At 44.3% G+C, this 22,876-nt stretch overlaps 1 protein-coding gene across 1 annotated transcript; it reads right to left on the bottom strand.

Moving 5' to 3' along the window:
• Positions 1-6,897: 6,897 nt before the first annotated feature.
• On the bottom strand, positions 6,898-22,174 carry LOC134456471 (ubiquitin-conjugating enzyme E2 variant 1). The gene is made up of 4 exons (XM_063207832.1): positions 22,086-22,174; positions 12,001-12,149; positions 11,025-11,150; positions 6,898-8,553 (listed from the first exon to the last, which is right to left on the bottom strand). Exons 1-4 carry the CDS (start codon positions 22,141-22,143, stop codon positions 8,407-8,409), a joined length of 480 nt encoding a protein of 159 aa, XP_063063902.1. The 5' UTR covers positions 22,144-22,174; the 3' UTR covers positions 6,898-8,406.
• Positions 22,175-22,876: the final 702 nt, after the last annotated feature.

Raw genomic sequence — 22,876 nt, forward strand, 5'->3', positions numbered from 1 at the left:
ATTTTCCCTCCGAATTGAGATGCGCAAATGCCTTGTCCACAACAAAGGAGTAATTTCCATCCTTCATTGTGAATGCTGCGTGCGTGCCTGGCCGATATAGTAATCTCTTTCGCGCAAATTGGGCTATGGCTGGATACGAGCACTTGGTGACCGTGGTGACCGTGTCGTCAAATCACTTCCGTTTAACCTGGCGCGGTCAAACGGACAAGGAACACTGAACATGAATAAAACCAGAACAGACACGTTGGAAAGCTGTGGGAGTAAGTTGGAAAACTACTTTCTGTCTCTCCCTCTCCTTCTCTCTTCCTTGCGCGATTGACGGTATTGATTGACAGCTGAGACCTCCGTTTAGTCTAGTCGTGATTTCATGAACCCATTTTCATTTCATGAACCCATGTTCTGCAGGCGACGTGGTGTTTTATAGATAACCATCTCGTCGTCTTTTATATTCACAAGAGCACCAAAATTAATATAATTTCTGAGCATTATTCAGCAAGCACCATTCACAACTGGAAATCTGTGAAGTCCATCCTCTTTACATTGAATGATGATCATCAACCGTTAATTGAAAGCCGGCTGACGGCGCTGGAGAACAAAAAAAACCTAGGCCTATGCCTTCTTTCGAAAGCGACCCCTCCCTCTGCTTTTATTTGTGTTGCTTTTGACAAGCTTGAAAATTAAACGCAGACACAGGCAGGCTATGTGTAGCAGACGACTCACATTAACCAGGATTTCAGTCACAAGAGTTCCTGTCACGCACCCTCTTCAACTGGGTGGACATGCCTAATTCCGCCCGCCTACTTAATTATGTATCCACTTTTTTAAGTCAGGAATGGATATCGACATGATACGAAGTTTGTATGCTTACAATTTGAAACGGTGATGACATTTAAAACAGAGTCAAACGGCCATAAACAGCATTGTAATGAAGGGTGTCGTAGCCTAATGGCAGCATGAAAGAGATGGAACTTTTCACGACGACATTCTGGCTAAAAACTCGCCCTGGTTTCCCTGCTTTGCTTAAGGACCAAAATTATAATATAAAAATGGAAATAATTTAAAAACACCAGAGAACTGGAATGTGGCAGTGTCCTTTACTTTCAAGCGTGGGGAAAAATCGCACCTTTCACTTCATGCCGCAACAAAATCGCAACAACACAGTAAGAAGCTCCGCAACTTTTATCGCGATTTTCTGGAAATCCTCGTGCACCATCTGGCAATTCCGACCGCGATTTTTTTAGAAAATGCCCGCGATTTCCTGGTGGGACTGAACAATGACATAGTAGAAATGTTCACAATGTGTGCGCAATCCGACCACGTTGTGCGCGCGTGGGTATTTGTTTCCCACTGCGACAACATATTGTGAAAATTCGAACTCAAACGGACACAGAGGAGAATATTATGGATGTTAGAGATTTAAAAGTCCATGCATACATTTATCCCTTCGGGTCTAGAATCATTGCTATTACCCTCCGGCAAGGCATGACAACCACTCATCCACCAACCACCGGTTTCTGAGAGAAGTTACTGATCGACTTATCGTAAATTGATTTAGCAAAACCGGAATAAAATATAAGACATTGTGACATGTAATGCATTATTTGGTTTCTGCTGTCGAAGAGGGATGGTTTTGAGGGCACGGTTGTGTTGACAAAGATTTGTGGACTTTGATAGCGTTGTAATTATTGTATCTGACGGCCAAATCAATCATGATGCCATCACTACTTTGTGGCCAATGCAGCCGAGCTTGAGATGAGAGACTGCAAGCATTTCCGAAGACTTCCTGGTGTCTGAGAACGTACGTACGCGACTTCGGTCGGTCTTGCGTCTAAAGACCAACTTAAGATCAACTCAAGAGCAACTTAAGACCAACTCAAGAGCAACTTACGACCAACTCAAGACCGACTTAAGACGGTTAGCAACGACAAGAATCGAGAAACGGAGTCCAGACTGGCAGCTACAGAGACTGAATTCAAGGACTTGAAGATGAAGGCCAGTGCAGCACTGGAGCAGGAGCTGACAGCAGTGAAGACCAGGCTGGCAGCTAGTGAAACTACAGTAGACGACCTGAAGAAGGAAAACGCAGCACAAGAGGCAGAGCTGACAGCAGTGAAGACCAGACTGGCCAACAGTGAAACTAAAGTGGAGAATCTGGAGAAGGGGATCAGAGCAGCACCCAAGGTGGCCTTCTCAGCAGGTCTGGGCTCTGGATACATAGAGTCTGGGAGTAACAACCTGAACTTATTATTCAAGAGAGTCATCACCAATGTAGGAGAGGCCTACAGCAGCACAACTGGCTTCTTCACAGCTCCAGTCAGGGGGGTCTACTACTTCAGGTTCACTGTTATGGATAATCTGGACTCACGCTACATGATTATCAGGATGTATAAGAATAGAGAGAGGCTCATGTGGCTGAATGAGCATGACACCGATGGAAAGGCCTCCTACCTGTCCAGTGGCCTGGCTCTGCAGCTGGAGAAGGGAGATACAGTGAACCTGGAGCTACCACAAGGCAACAGGATCTATGATAGTACTAATACCTTCAGCACCTTCAGTGGCTTCCTGCTCTTCCCTCTCTGAACACCAGAAGATCGCATTGACCACCACCACTCATGTTGATGATTTGTTTCACAAATGATAAATGTAAATCATTGTCATGAATATTTTTTTTTACTGCATATCTGTTAATGTATATTTGTCCAGTTATTAGTTCACAGCGTCATTACAGTAACATGAGACTTAACAGATCATATCGTCATTATCGACTCCTGTGTGTGTGTGTGTGTGTGTGTGTGTGTGTGTGTGTGTGTGTGTGTGTGTGTGGGCAGCTGGAAGCAGTGTTACCAGATGTGTCTGACCAAATCCCGCCCAAAAGGTTCTCAAAAACCGCCAAAATGCGCTAAATTCCGCCCAAATTCAACAAATTACATTAACTTCTATGGGCCCAAAACGGCTTAAAAACCCGCCAAATGGCCAATTTTTCCCGTTTTTGCCCACCGACGCTCATCCTAAGTAGCCCAATTGGACGGGCACCCGCCCAATCTGGCAACACTAGCTGGAAGAGAGATGCAGTAAGTAAGAGTGAGAGTGAGATGCCGTGAACATGGTGCTGTGTGTGTGTGTGTGTGTGTGTGTGTGTACGAGATGTGTAGAGTAAGAGATGCCGTGAACATGGTGCTACCAAAAGACCGCAGGCTCCATGATCAGGGTCGGATCTAGCCATTTTGGGGCCCTAGGCGAAACGAGGCCCTCAAAAGTCATTATAAAGTCCTTCTTGAAAGATGTAGCCTACACAAAATCAGGGCCTTAGAACTCTGTGTTTTGGTGCTATTTAGTTGTTTTTTTGCCCATTGTTTTGTTTAGTTTTGTCTACTATTTTCATGTTTACCATGACTGGTGTAACAGTTGGGGGCCCCTATGGAGGGAAGATTAGGTCGGGGCCCTAGGCCAGTGGTTCCCAACCTATGGGTCGGGACCCAACTTATGGGTCGCCAAAGATCCACAGGGGGTCGCGGAGGCATGGGCGTAATTTTAGGGGGGGGGGGGTGGGGGGGGGCGGGGGGGACATGTCCATACCACTTTCCAGATAAACCTAGCTTGTCCCTACCATTCTTTCACAAATATAATGCAAAAACAGATTGAAATGTCCCCACCACTTTTCGAGCCAAACCTACACTTTTGTGCGGAGCCCAAGATTTTAAGGGGTTTCATTTGAAATATATTTATGATGATTGATGATGATTAGCCTAAATGACAAAGCATTTAACTAATACATGCATAGAAGCAGCAAATTGTAAGTGCTACATTTAACATGTATTCTGTATTTGACCAAAGACGAATTGAGGAATAAAATAACTACAATCAGTTTTCGCAGGAAACGGAGGGCATCTTGTGACTCCGTCTCGTGCGGGCGCTCGCGTGGTTGGGTCACCAAAGCTTACAATAGTAAAAACATGGGTCCCTTAAGAACAAGTCCGACAGGCGGACAACAGATGCGTCCGTCTATGCCCGTTCTGAACCTTTTTTGCCCAAACGCCCCCTTGGCCTCCTCATATCCTGTCAAGGCAATTTATCAATAAGCCTACCATGTACTGTATAACAGTGTTTTTCAACCTTTTTCGTCTCATGTACCCCCTAAGCCTTTTCGTTGTGCCATGAGTACCCCTTAACTCATATTTTACATCGCCTTTTCTATTCCAGTGTGACTTTGCTCCATGCATTTGTTAAAATTGCATTTTTCCAAGTACCCCCTGCAGTGTGCTCGCGTACCCCTAGTGGTACAAGTACCCCTGGTTGGGAAACACTGCTGTATAAGCCTGGATTTGAAAAAGTACCATAGGATTTCAACAGTGTTGGGTAAGTTACTGAAAAACTGTAATGCATTGCTGATTACATGTTACTGTCTTTTCAAAATAATCCCTTACACTACATTTAGCAATTTGGGGACCTAAGGCGAATTTAGCTAGGGGGGCCATCGGTCCATCCCATATCACATTTTTTTTAACATAAAATCTCTATTTTTTTTTTTTTTTAAATCACGATTTTTAAAAAAAAAATAAATAATAATTACAAACATAAAAAACAGGCAAACATTACAACCCTTTCTGTACAGATTTCAATGAATAGGCTATTTGCAATTTTACATAGGCCTACATTAAACTAAAATGTGAAATTCTCTTTTCACTTTAATATGAGAGCAGTGATGTCCCCCCCTCACTGAAGTGTTATTTCATGTGTGTGCATGATGCTGTCACCTATTTGAAGTGACGTTGATGTTGGATTTCATGGAATACTTTTAAATGCCGCTTTGGGAAGAAAACAGAGTAGGCGACAGGTGAACTGTCTTTCTGTCAAAACAGTGGTTTGCAGGCGTTTGCGTTTTCACGTGGATATTGTCTTCGTGGACCGTAACAGATAAACCGTAAGTTCCATAAACTAATCAATGAGACATTTACTGCATAAACCGAAAAGCGCGCTCTCTGTCAAGCGGTCACCCCGAACAAACCCTTTAAAAGACGCGTGTGCGTATGATAACACAGCCTTCACTCTCCCTGTGCTCGCGTTAATCGAAGTATCGAAGTAATCTCCTCCACCCACGCTCAAAGCGCGAGTTGCTCTCTTGCCTGCACTTCTCACAGCATTGTCAAAAAAATACAGGGGATTGCCGGTGTTCGGGCTGTTGTTTTCTTCAAAGGGTGTTGTTTCTTTTGAGTGGTGACGCTGTGTAGTCTAACAACACTGAACATAGGAAACGCTATCTGCAAATGTCTCATGCCTTCCTATTTTTTGTGCTCCGCTTGGTGTTATTGACCATGAAGAGTTTGTTGAGTGTGGCGCTTGACAGTTATCCTCCTTATCTGAAGACGTCTTTGTGTGAATGTTTAGGAACTCGGCTAGCACACATGGCACACATGGATGGAATATGCATACAGACTTCTGTGCTTCTGCAGTTGTGTCAGATAATGCAATCAATCAGCTGCGTAGCCGGTTTGCTAACCATTATGGTAGACGTTTTGGTTTGCACGCATGAGCTCCAGGCCAAAACTGAGCTCCGCCACTCCACTGAGCGACTGCCACCTTGTGGACACAAGAGGGAATCACAAGAGGGAATCACAATTCAGAAACGCATCACGGGAGGGCGGACGGACGGACGGACACCAAAGCCTCTTATAGAGATGCGTGGGACGCATCTAAAAAGGTTGGGAACCACTGTCCTAGGCAATTGTCTAGGTTTGTCTAATGGAAAGTCCACCTCTGTCCATGATTATCCGTCTAATAAAGCTGCAGCTACCAGCATACAGTATGTGTGCATTCCAATATGCGACCTTGCGTCCTCCACTTGCTGTCAGCCTAACCAGAACAATTTCTGAGGGACTATTCTTCATTCACCATCCAGTATGCAAATGACAAAATGACTTAACAATTGCTCAATTGTAAGATACATTGATATATTTTGCGAGATATTGAAATATAATGCTGTTGTCAGTGATGTCATCATGACGTATTACTTCCTAGTACGAGGCCACAAGCACAAGTGGAGGACACAAGGTCGCATATTGGAACACACCCTATATCTATGATCATTCTTATAACCGCTGCACCTTCAGTCGCCTCCTGCTCTTCCCTCTCTGAACACCAGACGATCACCACGGCCACTCACCACTCATCTTATAGATTATTTGTTTGAGGAGTGATACGTGTAAATCATTATCATGATTAAAATAAATGTATCTTAAACGGCATATATGTATGTTGGGTCATCATTCCACTCCTGTGATCAGTGAAATATGTCCATAATTATATACTGTACATAACTGAGAAGCAGTAAACTGTGTGTGTGTGTGTGCATGTGTGCTATGGAATACCAGTGAATACCCCTGAACATTTGAAGAGTTGCATATTCTTCAAAAAAAAAAAAGTTAAGTGTGCTTTTGAGAACAGATTTGGCCCATAGACGGCCATTCTAAATTCGACTGAGACAAAAGCTAAATTAGCCAAATTACAGAGACAGCAGCAATCATGGAATAAATGGTGAGGAGGGACTCTAAAGCATTGCAGACCACTCAGAAAAGGGGCTAAATCAGAGGGTTGCGGGTTCAAATCCCACCCTGACCTCTCCCCACACCTCCATCCATGGCTGACATGCTCTTGAACAAGGCACCTAACCCCACATTGCTCCATGGGCTGTAACCAATACCCTGTCACACAGCTGTATGTCTGTATGTATTGAAGCTTTCAATCAAATAGCTGTATGTCGCTTTGATTAAAAGCTTCAACTCTGTGTAATGCAATGTAATGGTTTGGAAGCAAAGACACATTTGGAGGGACACATTTGTTTGAACACACACACACACACACACACACACACCACAATAAAAGACGGGAGTCAGGAGCAGCTACACTCAATAAGTTTATTTAGGCTATCGTACAATCTGCATTTGTAACAAATAATAATAATAAAAAAAGAGAAGAGCAGGGGGAGTACAGTACCCAATGAGAGCAGAGCAGGGGGAGTACAGTATCCAATGAGAGCAGAGCAGGGGGAGTACAGTATCCAATCAGAAGAGCAGGGGGAGTACAGTATCCAATGAGAGCGCAGCTGACTGGAGGCTCCGCCCATCCGGGCTTCTGTGCTCCAATCAGAGCTCCAGTGATGAGAAGGGGCGGGATCAAATGGTGAGAGGAGGGGCTTGGAGTGAGGCGTGTCTGTAGAATCAAGTGTGTGTGTGTGTGTGTGTGTGTGTGAGTAGTTAATGTGTGTGTACGTGTATGCTTGCGTCTCTGCATCATGTGTATTGATGTGCGTGTCGTGTATGCTTGGTGTGTGTGTGTGTGTGTGTGTGTGTGTGTGTTTTGGGGGGGGGGGGGGGGTTAACTGACAGGTAGAGGAATGATAGGATGGATAAGGAGAAGAAGAAAGGACACACAAGAGAGAGAGAGAGGGGAGAGAGGGGGGAGAGCGAGAGAGCGAGAGAGAGAGAGAGAGAGAGAGAGAGAGAGAGAGAGAGAAAGGAGGAGGAGGCGGGGAGGGAGGGAGAGAGAGAGAGAGGGGGATAGAGAGGAAGAGGGAGGAGAGGGGGATAGAGAGGAAGAGGGAGGAGAGGGGGATAGAGAGGAAGAGGGAGGAGGAGAGGGGGATAGAGAGGAAGAGGGAGGGAGGTGAAGACGGATAGCAGCATGTGAAGAAAGAAAGACAGTCAGAGATAAAACAGGCAGAGGTAGGCGCACACACACACACACACACACACACACACACACATACACACGCACACACACAGGAAAGGGGCAACAGAGAGAGAGCTAAACACACACACACACACACACACACACACACACTCATCCACATATGGGTAAGACAGCGAGAGAGAGAGAGAGAGAGAGAGAGAGAGAGAGAGAGAGAGAGAGAGAGAGAGAGAGAGAGAGAAAGAAAGAGATTGACACGGACATGAGAACAACAGGAAGGAGCTATGAGTTTGTGTGTGTGTGTGTGTGTGTGTGTGTGTGTGTGTGTGTGTGTGTGTGTGTAGCCATGCATGCGCATGTGTGTGTGTGTGTCTAGTTGGTGTATACCTGTCACTCTGGGGGCTGTAGGAGCTTTCTTTGTGTGTGTGTGTGTGTGTGTGTGTGTGTGTGTGTGTGTGTGTGTGTGTGTGTGTGTGTGTGTGTGTGTGTGTGTGTGTGTGTGTGTGTCTAGTTGGAGTATATCTGGCCCTCGGGTGGCTGTGGGAGCTGTGTGTGTGTGTGTGTGTGTGTGTGTGTGTGTGTGTGTGTGTGTGTGTGTGTGTGTGTGTGTGTGTGTGTGTCTAGTTGGTGTATATCTGGCCCTCGGGGGGCTGTGGGAGCTTCATGTGTGTGTGTGTGTGTGTGTGTGTGTGTGTGTGTGTGTGTGTGTGTGTGTGTGTCTGTCTAGTTGGTGTATATCTGGCCCTCGGGGGGCTGTGGGAGCTTCATGTTTTCTTTGCACATCATGAGTCGTCTGAGTTCCTGCAGCACGACCCGAATGCTGTACGAGTTCTGCCACTTAGCCAGCGCCGAGACCGCACGCGTGTCCACCTGCCACACACACACACACACACACACACACACACACACAGGGTTAGAGTTCTGCCACTTAGCCAGCGCCGAGACCGCACGCGTGTCCACCTGCCACACACACACACACACACACACACACGGTTAGAGTTCTGCCACTTAGCCAGCGCCGAGACCGCACGCGTGTCCACCTGCCACACACACACACACACACACACACACACACACACACACACACACACACACACACACACACACACACACACACACACACAGGGTTAGAGTTCTGCCATTTAGCCAGCACCAACAGCGCACACGCTGGACGGCAAAATGTTTTGTCTACGGGTGGGTCTGGCCTCGCATAATGATTCAATGAAGCCAGAATGCCATGAATTTGGCAAACCAATTACAACGCAAATATGTGTTTTGAATCAAAGCGGGCAGGGTTTTGAGGGAAGGTTGTTCTCATCAACAATCTTCGGATGTATTATGCATCGAGGCCAGACTAAATTAGACATCCACATTTAGTCTGGTTTATCAGGCTAGATGTTTCCTGTATCCTTAATGATGCATTTCCATAACAAGATGTGTCTATTGGTCAAAATTAGTTGTTGGATTATTCATCATATTTGGTTCCTATTGAATTTGACTTGTAATGTGGAATCAAATAAAGTACATCAAATGTGTGTGTTTATACCACGGCAGTCTGGAATCTCCCATTGTGACGCGCTAAATTGGGTGTTGATTAACTGTCTATAGATGCACACCTGAAGTAGTCCCACTATTAGGTCACTTTTCTGACCGCATAACTCCAGTGTATCAATTCGCCAAGGCACGCACATTCATAAATTACACACAAAAAAGTTGCAAGCATTACGCGCTGAATTGACACATGTCGCATCGCGCGTCTGGAAACACCAGCAATGTATAGTGAATCTGGAGCAAATCTTAGTAGGCCTAATCAAATTTCAAACATGTTTATTTCTCCCAACTGACCATAACTCTGTCAACTTTGAGAGAGAGAGAGAGAGAAAGAGAGAGAGAGAGATTCCCTGCGCAAAGGGACGCCCGTTTCACGTGGGCGTTTCTTCCCCACGAGAGGAGATGTTTCCTGTGGTTGTAGCGTTTATCAGTTGAGAGAGTAGGGTAACTTGTGAAAAGTATGGGATATTTTCGGATATTTTCGATCAATAACGATGGGAACGCAGTGGAAAATAAATCAAGGGGAGTTTCCTATGGGAGGAGAGCAGATTGACGAGGTGCCTGTTTTGATGGCGAGGCGAGGCATTTAGAATGTCGCCAAGATACGCGGGGTTTTGTTTTAATCTATTGAGATCTGTACATTTGTAGGAATCATGCCAACTGTAGCATAATCTTGTGGGCAAGTCAGACGCGCCCATATCGGATGGGTAGAACATTGAGGAGACTGACTTGACAACCAAATGCGATAGAATTAACGACTGGCTCTTGACTTGACAACCGAATGCGATAGAACTAACGACGGTGTCTTGGCCATAGTAACCTTCAATTTAGAATTAGTAACGGCAGTTCGCCAGAAAGTTATGAAAAGAACCTTCTTGTGGCAGAAGGAAGTAAACCTTTGTTTTAGCCATTAAAGCATCGAACTAATTCCTCAAATAAATTTCAGACAGTGTGGCAACCGTGGTATAAGCGGGATAATTGACTTCACGGTGTGCGTATAACAGGAAAAATAATGCGCACCGAGGTGTAACGACCACTCCGCTTCGCGTTGTGGCCGCATCACCACCTAGGAGTGCATTATTTTTCCTGTTATACGCACACCGTGAAGTCAATTATCCCTTACGTAATCACCACCCCATTAGAGTTGTGTACCTTGTTGACGTCTGTGTGTGTGTGCTGTGTGTGTGTGTGTGTGTGTGTGTGTGTGTGTGTGTGTGTGTGTGTGTGTAATGGGGTGGTGAACACACACACACACACACACACACACACACACAGACGTCAACAAGGTACGCAACTCTAATGGGGTGGTGAACACACACACACACAGAGTTGTGTAATCCGTTGAGGTGTGTGTGTGTGTGTGTGTGTGTGTGTGTGTGTGTGTGTGTGTGTGTGTGTGTGTGTGTGTGTGTGTGTGTGTGTGTTCACCACCCCATTAGAGTTGTGTACTCCGTTGAGGTGTGTGTGTGTGTGTGTGTGTGTGTGTGTGTGTGTGTGTGTGTGTGCGTGTGTGTGCGTGTACTCACCACCCCATTAGAGATGTGTACTCCGTTCAGGTGTGTGTGTGTGTGTGTGTGTGTGTGTGTGTGTGTTCACCACCCCATTAGAGTTGTGTACTCCGTTGAGGTGTGTGTGTGTACTCACCACCCCATTAGAGATGTGTACTCCGTTCAGGTGTGTGTGTGTGTGTGTGTGTGTGTGTGTGTGTGTGTGTGTGTGTGTGTGTGTGTGTACTCACCACCCCATTAGAGTTGTGTACTCCGTTCAGGTGTGTGTGTGTGTGTACTCACCACCCCATTAGAGTTGTGTACTCCGTTCAGGTTGATCTTGGTGACGAAGCGAACGAAGGGCGGAGTCTCCGGATACCGAGGCCCACACTCCACACGCAAGCTGTACATGCGGTTCTCATAGATGGTCTACACACACACACACACACACACACACACACACACACACACACACACGAGAGAGGAGGTTAACACTCCACACGTAAGCTGTACATCTGGTTCTCACACTCACACACACACACACACACGAGAGAGGAGGTTAACACTCCACACGGGGGGTTGTACATCTCTCTGTACATAATCAATAGGGGTCCAACAATCATACCTTTCCTGTGTGTGTGTGTGTGTGTGTGTGTGTGTGTGTGTCTGTGTGTTACCCGTGGTGGTCCGATGATCATGCCTCGCCAGCGTGTGTGTGTGTGTGTGTGTGTCTGTGTGTGTGTGTGTGTGTGTTACCCGTGGTGGTCCGATGATCATGCCTCGCCAGCGTGTGAGTGTCATGTCCTCGTGTGTGTGTGTGTGTGTGTGCGTGTGTGTGTGTGTGCGTGTGTGCATGTGTGTTACCCGTGGTGGTCCGATGATCATGCCTCGCCAGCGCGTGAGTGTCATGTCCTCTTGTGTGTGTGTGTGTGTGTGTGTGTGTGTGTGTGTGTGTGTGTGTGTGTGTGTGTGTGTGTGTGTGTGTGTTACCCGTGGTGGTCCGATGATCATGCCTCGCCAGCGTGTGTGTGTGTGTGTGTCTGTGTGTGTGTGTGTGTTACCCGTGGTGGTCCGATGATCATGCCTCGCCAGCGTGTGAGTGTCATGTCCTCGTGTGTGTGTGTGTGTGTGTGTGTGTGTGTGTGTGTGTGTGTGTGTTACCCGTGGTGGTCCGATGATCATGCCTCGCCAGCGTGTGAGTGTCATGTCCTCGTGTGTGTGTGTGTGTGTGTGTGTGTGTGTGTGTGTGTGTGTGTGTGTGTGTGTGTGTGTGTGTTACCCGTGGTGGTCCGATGATCATGCCTCGCCAGCGCGTGAGTGTCATGTCCTCGTCGTCCTCGAGTCCCCAGCTGACCGTTCCGTCGCCGACGCCCTTTTGACCCTCCTCCAGCTCCTCAAGCAGACGGAAGTTACGCGGAACCTTCACGCCTACACACACACACACACACACACACACACACACACACACACACACACACACACACACACACACACACACACACACACACAGCAGTAGTGTTAGAGGCATGGGGCACCTAAGTCTCCACCCCTCCCGGTCGGCTCATGGGGCCTGAGAAGTCAAAACAATGAGACTGGGCCCTCATGGTAGGGCTGCAACTAGCGATTACTTTAATAGTCGACTAATCTATAGATCCAGTCACGACTCGTCACAAAAAAAAACGTTCTCCAACCTCTCCCAGCATGTGCCTGTGTGTAAGGTAAGCGTACCCATTAAGCCCATGTACCCTTTAAGCCCACTTTCAACTTTGAGGTCAATTTAAAGAAAGGGAAAAGGTGAATTTTGTTGTTCATCGCCCTATCCAATTAAAGGGGTTAGTAACTGACAAAATGTTTTTTATTGCAAACAAATCACATTTTTTATCGTCGAGTTATCCCCGTCCAAGTGAATCCAGTCTCAGGACTACTGACAAGAAGTTGCCTCAAAACTTTGCTGTTTTGGGACATGTCAGAAATCATAGAATATCAGCTAGTTTAAGTCAAATGTTTTGAAAATACTTTCATATTTAGTGAACTAAGAGGTAAATGTAATGATTTTCATATATATACATGCAGTGTTTTACTAAATTATAGCATTTCCCTTCAAATGGAAAGATGTGTTTTATGAGCGAGCACACGCCGATATTTTCTTGATACAACCACACACCATCTTTATCTTACTCTACCGTAAGACTTAAGGTGGTTAGGTATGAATTCTAAGCATATTCCAGTTTGTTTGGCATTGGTCTTTAACCCTTGTGTTGTGTTCATAAGCTGCATACACCTGTGGTGTTCGGGTCATTTTTGACCCGTGATAACAAAACTCAGCCATAAAATACCTAAAAACACTAGTTCTCATCAAATATTGTTTTTCATCTCATAGCTAACTAAGTATGTATTCATATCCATGGAAATACTACTTTATCTATTCATCTTTTTGACTTTACAGGTCTTCTATCTTACATTATGCAAATCATTTTTGATGGCTAAAACTATCAAAACCTGCATAAATTCACTATTAATACCTCCTAAAGTGATACAATTAGTGATTATGTTGTCCATGTATTACAGCTGATATGAGAGTACAACAACCCCCACATTTATTTTATTATTTTTTCTCTAATATTGAACAATATCATCAATAGTGACATTTGTGGTGTTCGGGTCCAAACTAACCCAAAAAGATTTATAGCAGGATAAAGACCAAATGTCAACTAAATAGTTTTTTCAGTGCATAAAATCAATGTTTAAATATGTTGACTTTGTGTTTTTCAATATTTACATGATTTTAGTGTGGTAATTATACAAAATAACAATTATGTCAGAGTCACAGCTATTTTGCCAATCTAATGCAAATATATAGGAAATGAACACCTCAATGCTCATGAAAAGAGTCACACTATTCATCTGAATCCACTATGCTATGAACATGGACCATTCTCATTGCCACATCAACTTTATGGAAAGTATTAGACCAGTTCTACATATTTTGGTGCCATTATGCATTTTTGATACGTTTTTTGGACAAAATAATGTGCAAACACTTATTTTGCAAGCAAATGTGCAAAAAAACAAAATGCAGAAATGGATTCCCTGACCATGAAAACATATGAGTAGACACCAGAAATACATCTGTACTCCTTTCACGACAGGACATATGACGTATGGTAGTGTATGGGACTGTCCGGCAGCCATATTGGATTTGTAATGTGAAAAAGCTGGCAAAAACAAATTTGGGCAAGAAATATATTTTCCTCACCATGAATCACCAAACTGAAGAAAAAGGGCAACCAACAGCTTTTCAGAAATGCATACAACAACCAAAAATCTATGCCCGGGTCAATTTTGACCCGAACACCACAGATGTAACTTTTTTTTTTGGACCTTTAAAATTTACTAAAATGATAAAACATATTTTTTTTGTGTTGAAATTATTGTGACTGAGGATTAGATGAACCCTCATTCCAAGAAAATAAAGGAAAGTGTGTTTTTTTCACACTAAAACTTGAAAATGGGTCAAAAATGACCCGAACACAACATAAGGGTTAAAGAAATGCATCATGAAATGTTTTGTGGAGTTGATTATTTCTATAAAATAGCTCTTTGTATAGGCGGGCTTAATGGGTACAAGGTGGGCTTAAACGGTACACCCCATTGAAATGCATGCAAGTTTGCATGCATGCTTATGAAAAATGCCTTTGAGGTAGGGCTGCACGATTATGGAAAAAATCATAATCACGATTATTTTGGTCAAAATCGTAATCACGATTATTAATCACGATTATTGATTTTTTGCAGATTTTTTTGAAAATTATAACAAGATGAAATATAACCAAGAATTAATTATAAACGGGATGAGCAAAATAAAATGAATTGTAATAATTATGTAAAGGTAATAGCTTTACACTTAGGTGGACAGTTTTCTGTCCAGAAACACCAGCCTGTCAGTATGTTCTGGCTTCAAGGACGCTCTCAAAGGTAGGTCACTATTGCCACGATGAAATCACGATTAAAATTTCGACTTCGATTTCACTAATTTATCACGATTTTCGATTATTTTCGATTAATTGTGCAGCCCTACTTTGAGGGACATAAAAAGTGCTGTACAATCCCAAATTGTTGGTTTAAAAGGCGTAATGGAATGAACTAACAATAATCAATGAGAAAAAATAAATTTCTCTGTTTGGATGAAGAATTTTATGAAGTATATGAAATAAGAGATGCCGTAATATTTAATTAGGTTTTATGCATTATTTTTTTAGCGAATCTTAAATTTTTGGTCTGAAACCATTTATGCCATGTAGGCTCCACTGTTTAAACTCAATTCACACACCTCACCATGTATTTTGATAGAGAAATAACTAAGGTAAGCGTACCCATTAAGCCCACCAAAATCTAAATTTCTTTATTTTTCAATCATCTTCACATACTTTTTTGTGAAATAATTTCTTAAATAGTAAGATTTACCTCTCTTCTCAATGTTTGTCACTGAGTTGATGGATATTTCAAAGTACAATATGAAGATTTTTTACGAGAAAAGTGAAAAGTCTGAATGGGCTTAAATGGTACCATTGGTACCATTTAAGCCCACTTGTGTTCCAAATAAGCTCATATAGTTATTTCTCTATAAAAAATACCTGGTGAGGTGTGTGAATTGAGTTTAAACAGTGGAGCCTACATGGCATAAATGGTTTCAGACCAAAAATGTAAGATTTGCTCAAAAAAATAGTGCATAAAACCTAATTAAATATTACGGCATCTTTTACTTCATATACTTCATAAAATTCTTCATCCAAACAGAGAAATTTATTTTTTCTTATTGATTATTGTTAGTTCATTACATTACGCCTTTTAAACCAACAACTTGGGATTGTACAGCACTTTTTATGTCCCTCAAAGGCATTTTTCATAAGCATGCATGCAAACTTGCATGCATTTCAATGGGGTGTACCATTTAAGCCCACCTTGTACCCATTAAGCCCGCCTATACAAAAAGCTATTTTATGGAAATAATCAACTCCACAAAACATTTCATGATGCATTTCTTTAAAGACCAATGCCAAACAAACTGGAATATGCTTAGAATTCATACCTAACCACCTTAAGTCTTACGGTAGAGTAAGATAAAGATGGTGTGTGGTTGTATCAAGAAAATATCGGCGTGTGCTCGCTCATAAAACACATCTTTCCATTTGAAGGGAAATGCTATAATTTAGTAAAACACTGCATGTATATATATAAAAATCATTACATTTACCTCTTAGTTTACTAAATATGAAAGTATTTTCAAAACATGTGACTTAAACTAGCTGATATTCTATGATTTCTGACATGTCCCAAAACAGCAAAGTTTTGAGGCAACTTCTTGTCAGTAGTCCTGAGACTGGATTCACTTGGACGGGAATAACTCGGTGATAACAAATGTGATTTGTTTGCAATAAAAAACATTTTGTCAGTTACTAAACCCTTTAATTGGATAGGGTGATGAACAACAACATTCACCTTTTCCCTTTCTTTAAATTGACCTCAAAGTTGAAAGTGGGCTTAAAGGGTACATGGGCTTAATGGGTACGCTTACCTTATATGAGCTTATTTGGAACACAAGTGGGCTTAAATGGTACCAATGGTACCATTTAAGCCCATTCAGACTTTTCACTTTTCTCGTAAAAAATCTTCATATTGTACTTTGAAATATCCATCAACTCAGTGACAAACATTGAGAAGAGAGGTAAATCTTACTATTTAACAAATTATTTCACAAAAAAAGTATGTGAAGATGATTGAAAAATAAAGAAATTTAGATTTTGGTGGGCTTAATGGGTACGCTTACCTTAAACAAACCTCGCAGGCCTCTAGCGGAGGGAAGTGAGAAAATTATTACAACTCAAAATGAGCTTTAAAATCGTGACAGTAGCTTATTTACTCCAAGATACAACGTCCAATTCATATGTGCTGGGCAATTTTAAGTTTCGATAAAGTAATTACATTTAAGGCATGCCATGAAATTAAACAAGATGACTAGTCCACTCTGCAATGACATTTCTTGCTGACAAATGTTTATAGTCAATGACTGTTGATTATCGACTAATGGTTGCAGCCCTGATGGACAGCGCACTTCTGTAATATTCTATTCTATTATTCTATTATTCTACTCAACGGTTTTGAAGCATCTGCGAATGATCTGCGGGGATTCTCCCGCCCGAAATGTCCGCCTTCGTTCCTTAGCAACGCTGACAATGAGTGGCGCTCATAAGCCGGTGGTTGCGTTTGACTGTCAATCAAAAGAATTCTAGATGTCAATCAAGTCAACTAACAATGCTCGAATTGGGACTCTACGCATCATCCCGCACTCAGCTTGCAGGCAGAGAGCGTAGAGAGAGAGAGGTTCCATTGGCCCATTGTTTCCGGGTTCTATTATTGCTGCCTAAATCCCCTTTAGGCAGACCTAAGGACTGTTCTATTCAATGCTAGGAGTATTATGACACGCCCCTTTAGGCAGACCGGAACCTGGTCATGTTAGGTGCCCATAGCAACCTATTACATTGGCATATCTCTATATACTTAAAGAATCTCTGGTGCAGGTGCATCACAGTGGGACAGACATCACTGGAAAGGAGAGGCTGAAGGAGTACACTGCGGCTCGCCTTCCCCCTCCATCAGACATATGCTGTACCTCTGAATTACTGCTTTCCTTGTATGTCTTGCGCATATGATGAAAGTGACAATAAAAGCTGACTTGACTTGAGATATATGCTGTACCTCTGAATTAATGAATGGTAACCATACTAAGGATAGACTGATATATATATCGGTATCGGGCCGATATTTGCATTTTTTAAGTGTATCAGTATGGGCTGATACGCGTGTGGTTTTGGCCGATACGCAATATTTATTATTTTATGTCATTCAGATTTTTTTAAAAGCACCAAGACACTTTATTTTTGTATTACTTGATTGTTAGACATTACTTGAATCTTGATTGTTAGAGTGTTTAAATGTTACAAGATCTACCTCAATTTGATAATGTTAAAGGAACGTTTATTTTTAACTTGAGACCTGGAATATTTGTCATTTTTTAAAACTTTTTTTTTTAACCCATATCGGCCCCAAATCGGGTATCGGCCAAGGGTGATGAAAAAAATCGGTATCGCATCGGCCATTAAAAATCCTGTATCTGTCGACCCCTAAACCAGACTGTGGCTTTAACGGCACCGTACTGTAATGTACTGTACTGCACTGCTACGCCGGCCACCAAGGTTTGATTCCGGCCCCGGTCATTTGCCGACCCTTCCCCATCTCTCTCTCCACTCGCTTCCATATCACTGTCCCATCACATATAAAAATAAAATAAAATAAATAAAAAGAATGATAACTAGTGGTTGTCTGCTTCACTTGTCATGAGTCTTGTAATAACCCTAGCAATAACATTAAAGTGTTGTAACACACACACACACACACACACACACACACACACACACACACACACACACACACACACACACACACACACACACACACACACACACTGAAAGGCCATTCATAGCCGTGCTACACATGTGATAGCCCACCTTGGACTCTCCCATAGATCTCACTGCACACAGATCGAAATTGCATTTATGCCTCAACCGTGCAAGGGGGCAGCCCTAAAGGAGCAGTGTGGCGGGACAGTACCATGGTCAGGGTACATCAGTCATGGAGGAGGTTGGGCGCCAGTAGAGTACCATGGAGGAGGATGGGGGACAGTCGAGTACCATGGAGGAGGATGGGGGACAGTAGAGTACCATGGAGGAGGATGGGGGACAGTAGAGTACCATGGAGGAGGATGGGGGACAGTAGAGTACCATGGTGGAGGATGGGGGACAGTAGAGTACCATGGAGGAGGATGGGGGACAGTAGAGTACCATGGAGGAGGATGGGGGACAGTAGAGTACCATGGAGGAGGATGGGGGACAGTAGAGTACCATGCTCAGGGTACCTCAGTCATGGAGGAGGATGGGGGAGAGCACTGGTTAATTACTTGGAATATACCGGTATTTGGGGGCCTTGGCTGGAATGAACTGGTATATGGGGGGGCCTTAGTTGGCGCGCACAAACACAAATTTACAGGTAGGTAACCACTGTATTTTCACAAAGCAAACAGGCAGGGCTGCTGACAGCTTTAGCTGGGCCCGGGACAAAAATCTCTGACTGGGCCCTCCTTCCTCCTGAACCATGCAGCTTAGGCCAGCAAGCACTCACGCACGCACGCACACACCTACACCCCCACATCTACCTAACAGCCCAAACACACACACACACACCCCTACCTAACAGCCTTAACACACACAGCCCAAACACACACACAGCCACCCACACACACACCTACCCAACAGCAAAAATGCCTACCTACACACACTCACACACACACAAACACACACACACCTCTCCCTAACAGCCCAGTGCGTCCAACACGTGCCCAGGCAGGAGACACGAGAGGGGAGCAGGGCGAACGTGAAACTCACTGGAAACCCGACACACACACACACACACACACACACACACGCTCTCCCAAGAGAGACCTGCCCACGCGACTCAAACCTGTCAGGTGAGAGCTGCAAGCAAGCTGAGCGACACACACACACACACACACAAACACACACACACACACAAACACACAAGCAAAAGGGAGCGTCAAACAAGCTGAGCGAGAGACACCAGTGACAGAAACTAAGACTACAATCTCTCTCTCTCTCTCTCTCTCTCTCTCTCTCTCTCTCTCTCTCTCACACACACACACACACCCTCCCTCCCTCCCTCCCTCTCTCTCTCTCTCTCTCTCTCTGTGTGTGAATGAAAAAAAGACACAAGAACAAGAAGTCAGAGGGTGGATTCCAATATGTGGACTTCCGTCCTCCCTTGCTCACTTGCCTGCTTGTGACCTCATGATGATGTCACTGACGACAGAAAATTAATTCAATATCTTGCAAACACACAATTCTAATGTCATTGTCTCATTTGCAATCGGGATGGTGAATGAAGAACAGTCCCCCGAAAATTGTTGTGGCTATGCTGACAGCAAGGAAACTTCATTGTTTTCTCCACGGAGGCGGGGCATCAGCAAAACGTGAGGCCACAAGCACAAGTGGAGGAAGGGAGGTCGCATATTGGAATGCACTCAGAATAAAGTAGCAGGTGCCGTCTAGGACAGTGGTTCCCAACCTTTTTCTTCAGGGACCCATGTTTTTACCATTGTAAGCTTTGGTGACCCAACTGCGCGAGCGCCTGCACGAGAGGGATTTACATGATACCCTCTGTTTCCTGCGAAAACTAATTTTTGTCATTTTATTCCTAAATTCATGTTTAATTCAATGTTTAATAGCACCAACATTGTGTTGCTTCAATGCATATATTAGGTAAATGCTTTGTCATTTATTCAACATGGGCTATATATGATATTTAAAATGAAATCCCTTAAACTCAAGAGGGCTTTGCGACCCCCTGTGGATCTTTGGCGACCCACAGGTTGGGTCCTGACCCATAGGTTGGGAACCACTGGTCTAGGAGCAGCCTTGCGCCTACACACACACACACACACACACACACACACAGAGGAGACTAACACAGTCTAACCGGTTCAGGAGCAGCTCAGCACATTACACTTCAGTTCAGCGGATAACGTGCAGAATAGATGTGCAGATTACGCACACGCACACACACACACTACGTCTTTGGCATTCCTTCTCTCTTGCTCTCTCTTTGGATTTCATTCTCCCCCTCTCTTATTCCGCCCTTTCTTTATCTTCTCCTGCATCTCTCTCTCTCTCTCTCTCTCTCTCTCTCTCTCTCTCTCTCTCTCTCTCTCTCTCTCACACTCTCACACTCTCACACACACACACACACACACACACACACACACACACACACACACACACACACACACACACACACACACAGGGCCACATCTGGTTTCCATGGACACACCTTTTCGCTTTCCCCAGTTCGGTCTGCTACCGCGTCAGCTGCCCTGATACAACACACACACACACACACACACACACACACACACACACACACACACACACACACACACACACACACACACACACACACACACACCTGTCTGGAGACTGGGCTGCTCCCTACCTGGTTCCTTTTGCCTCTACTGGGCTACTAGGCCTGATGAACTCTCTCTCACACACACACACACACACACACTGCTGGACAGTGACTGAGATGGTGTATCGTGTGTGTGTGTGTGTGTGTGTGTGTGTGTGTGTGTGTGTGTGTGTGTGTGTGTGTGTGTGTGTGTGTGTGTCTTCATGCTGTGCACCTGTCCTATGCAGGGCGGGACTCGACTCCAGTCCAACTACAGCTTGACAACATTCAAACATAAGAACACCACTACAGTAGATGCGTCTTCAGCAACTCATGGGTTACAAGCTCACTGATGTCTTCAAACCTTTACATGTACTGACACCGGACAGATCCTGTGTAAAATCTTTTCTACAGACATTAGCAAAAGCACGGCAGTGTGTGTGTGTGTGTGTGTGTTGGGCTGGGTAGGGTAGGGTTCAGCTAGCCGAGTATGCTGCTATATTAGCAGGCTAACTGACAGATGGTATTTTTACCTCTCCCTGCTAACTGTATTGTGTCTTCAGGTGCACGGGCTGTAGCTGTGCGTTCAGCTACAACCCCCGTGCCGCGTATTGCTGCCGCGGTGTACCGACAGCTAAACCCTGGTGTGGGGTTTACAACAGAAGGGCACATACACACACACATCCATCCATCCATCTGGTCTGCTCTGGTCAGGGCATGGCAAACCACCCAGTAACCGGGCTAACATGACAACAAAGCGGCCCAGTGACGCGGCAGAAGGCGGCTAGCGCTGGGCATGCTAGCTAGCTAGCTACAGGAAGCTGCTTAGCATAACACACAGCACCACAATCGCCTTGATATTCGGGCTGCTTGCTACAGGCACAGACTGCAGACAACAACCCGGACATTATGGGTGTCCAGAGAGGAACTGAATACACGACGTGACTTTGGCATGCCAGTGACGCCTTGCAATCTAAAGCTAGCAAACAAAGGCATCCATAGTAGCACACTGAAAGGGGCAGCCGCCAACAAGCTAGTCGTTAGCTTGCCTGAAATGCAATCCAACCCAACGAGGTTAGCTGCCTGCCTATCCCCTAGCTAGATAGCTAGTTCCAGGCAACGCTACTACACTGTCGGTATTGTTGGCGATATTGGCGTTGCTTCTCGGAGTTGTGGTCACCAACACTTTGTGTGTCAAAGGTCCACCTAAACGGCGTATGACCGGTCAGAAGAATGAGACACGAGAGTGTGAGAGTAAAGCGATAAATGTTGGTGTTACGAAATTCAACTCACCCGATCCGGCGGAGACCGCCATCTTGTCGCTGTGCAGAGGGCGCGCGCACGCTACCATGCAGCGCGGGTGCAGCGAGAACTACATCCCTTGTCTCGTCACCAACAAAAATGAAATGACTTCAATGAAAACTTTGCTTAAAATATATTAGCAAACTGGTTCTGTTTAATTGCATAAAGTAAACATTGAAAAACACAATTTCAACAAGGTGAACTGTTTATACATCTGAACTGTTCTTTTTATTCTTTGTGTTTATTATCTATTTTAGTCTAGGCCAGGAGTGGGGAACTTTTTTCAATCGAGGGGCCACTTCAATTTTTATGAAGTCCTACAAGGGCCATACTATGAACACAAACAAGGATTTCCCCCTGCACTTTAGGCCTATATTGAAGGTGTCGACCTTTACAACAGACTCCACCTTCAAAGGTGAAATCATATTAACTGCACAACATTAAAATGATATCGGGCCGGGATAGGAAGGCCTCAGGTGACTGCGATTTCCTCAGGTTAATGTTGTTGCTGGAACAACATTGCAAAGTTGGCCCTGGATCAACATCTGGTTTGAGTGGTTATCTATGTCAGATTTCGTGCCAGTAACGTCTTCCGCAGTATGGATTAAGATCAGTTATACGGAAGTGGCATGCTGTTACAAAATATATTATTCACTGACAGGTTAAGTTTAGGAATACGTTTTGGTTTAGGCATAATTTGGCATGTTGTTAGGTTGGTGCACTGCACATTTTCACTGACAGGTTATGTTTAGGAATTCGTTTTTGGTTTAGGCACAGTTCCA

This window comes from Engraulis encrasicolus, chromosome 10 (genome assembly GCF_034702125.1).
Source record: "Engraulis encrasicolus isolate BLACKSEA-1 chromosome 10, IST_EnEncr_1.0, whole genome shotgun sequence".
NCBI lineage: Eukaryota > Metazoa > Chordata > Actinopteri > Clupeiformes > Engraulidae > Engraulis > Engraulis encrasicolus.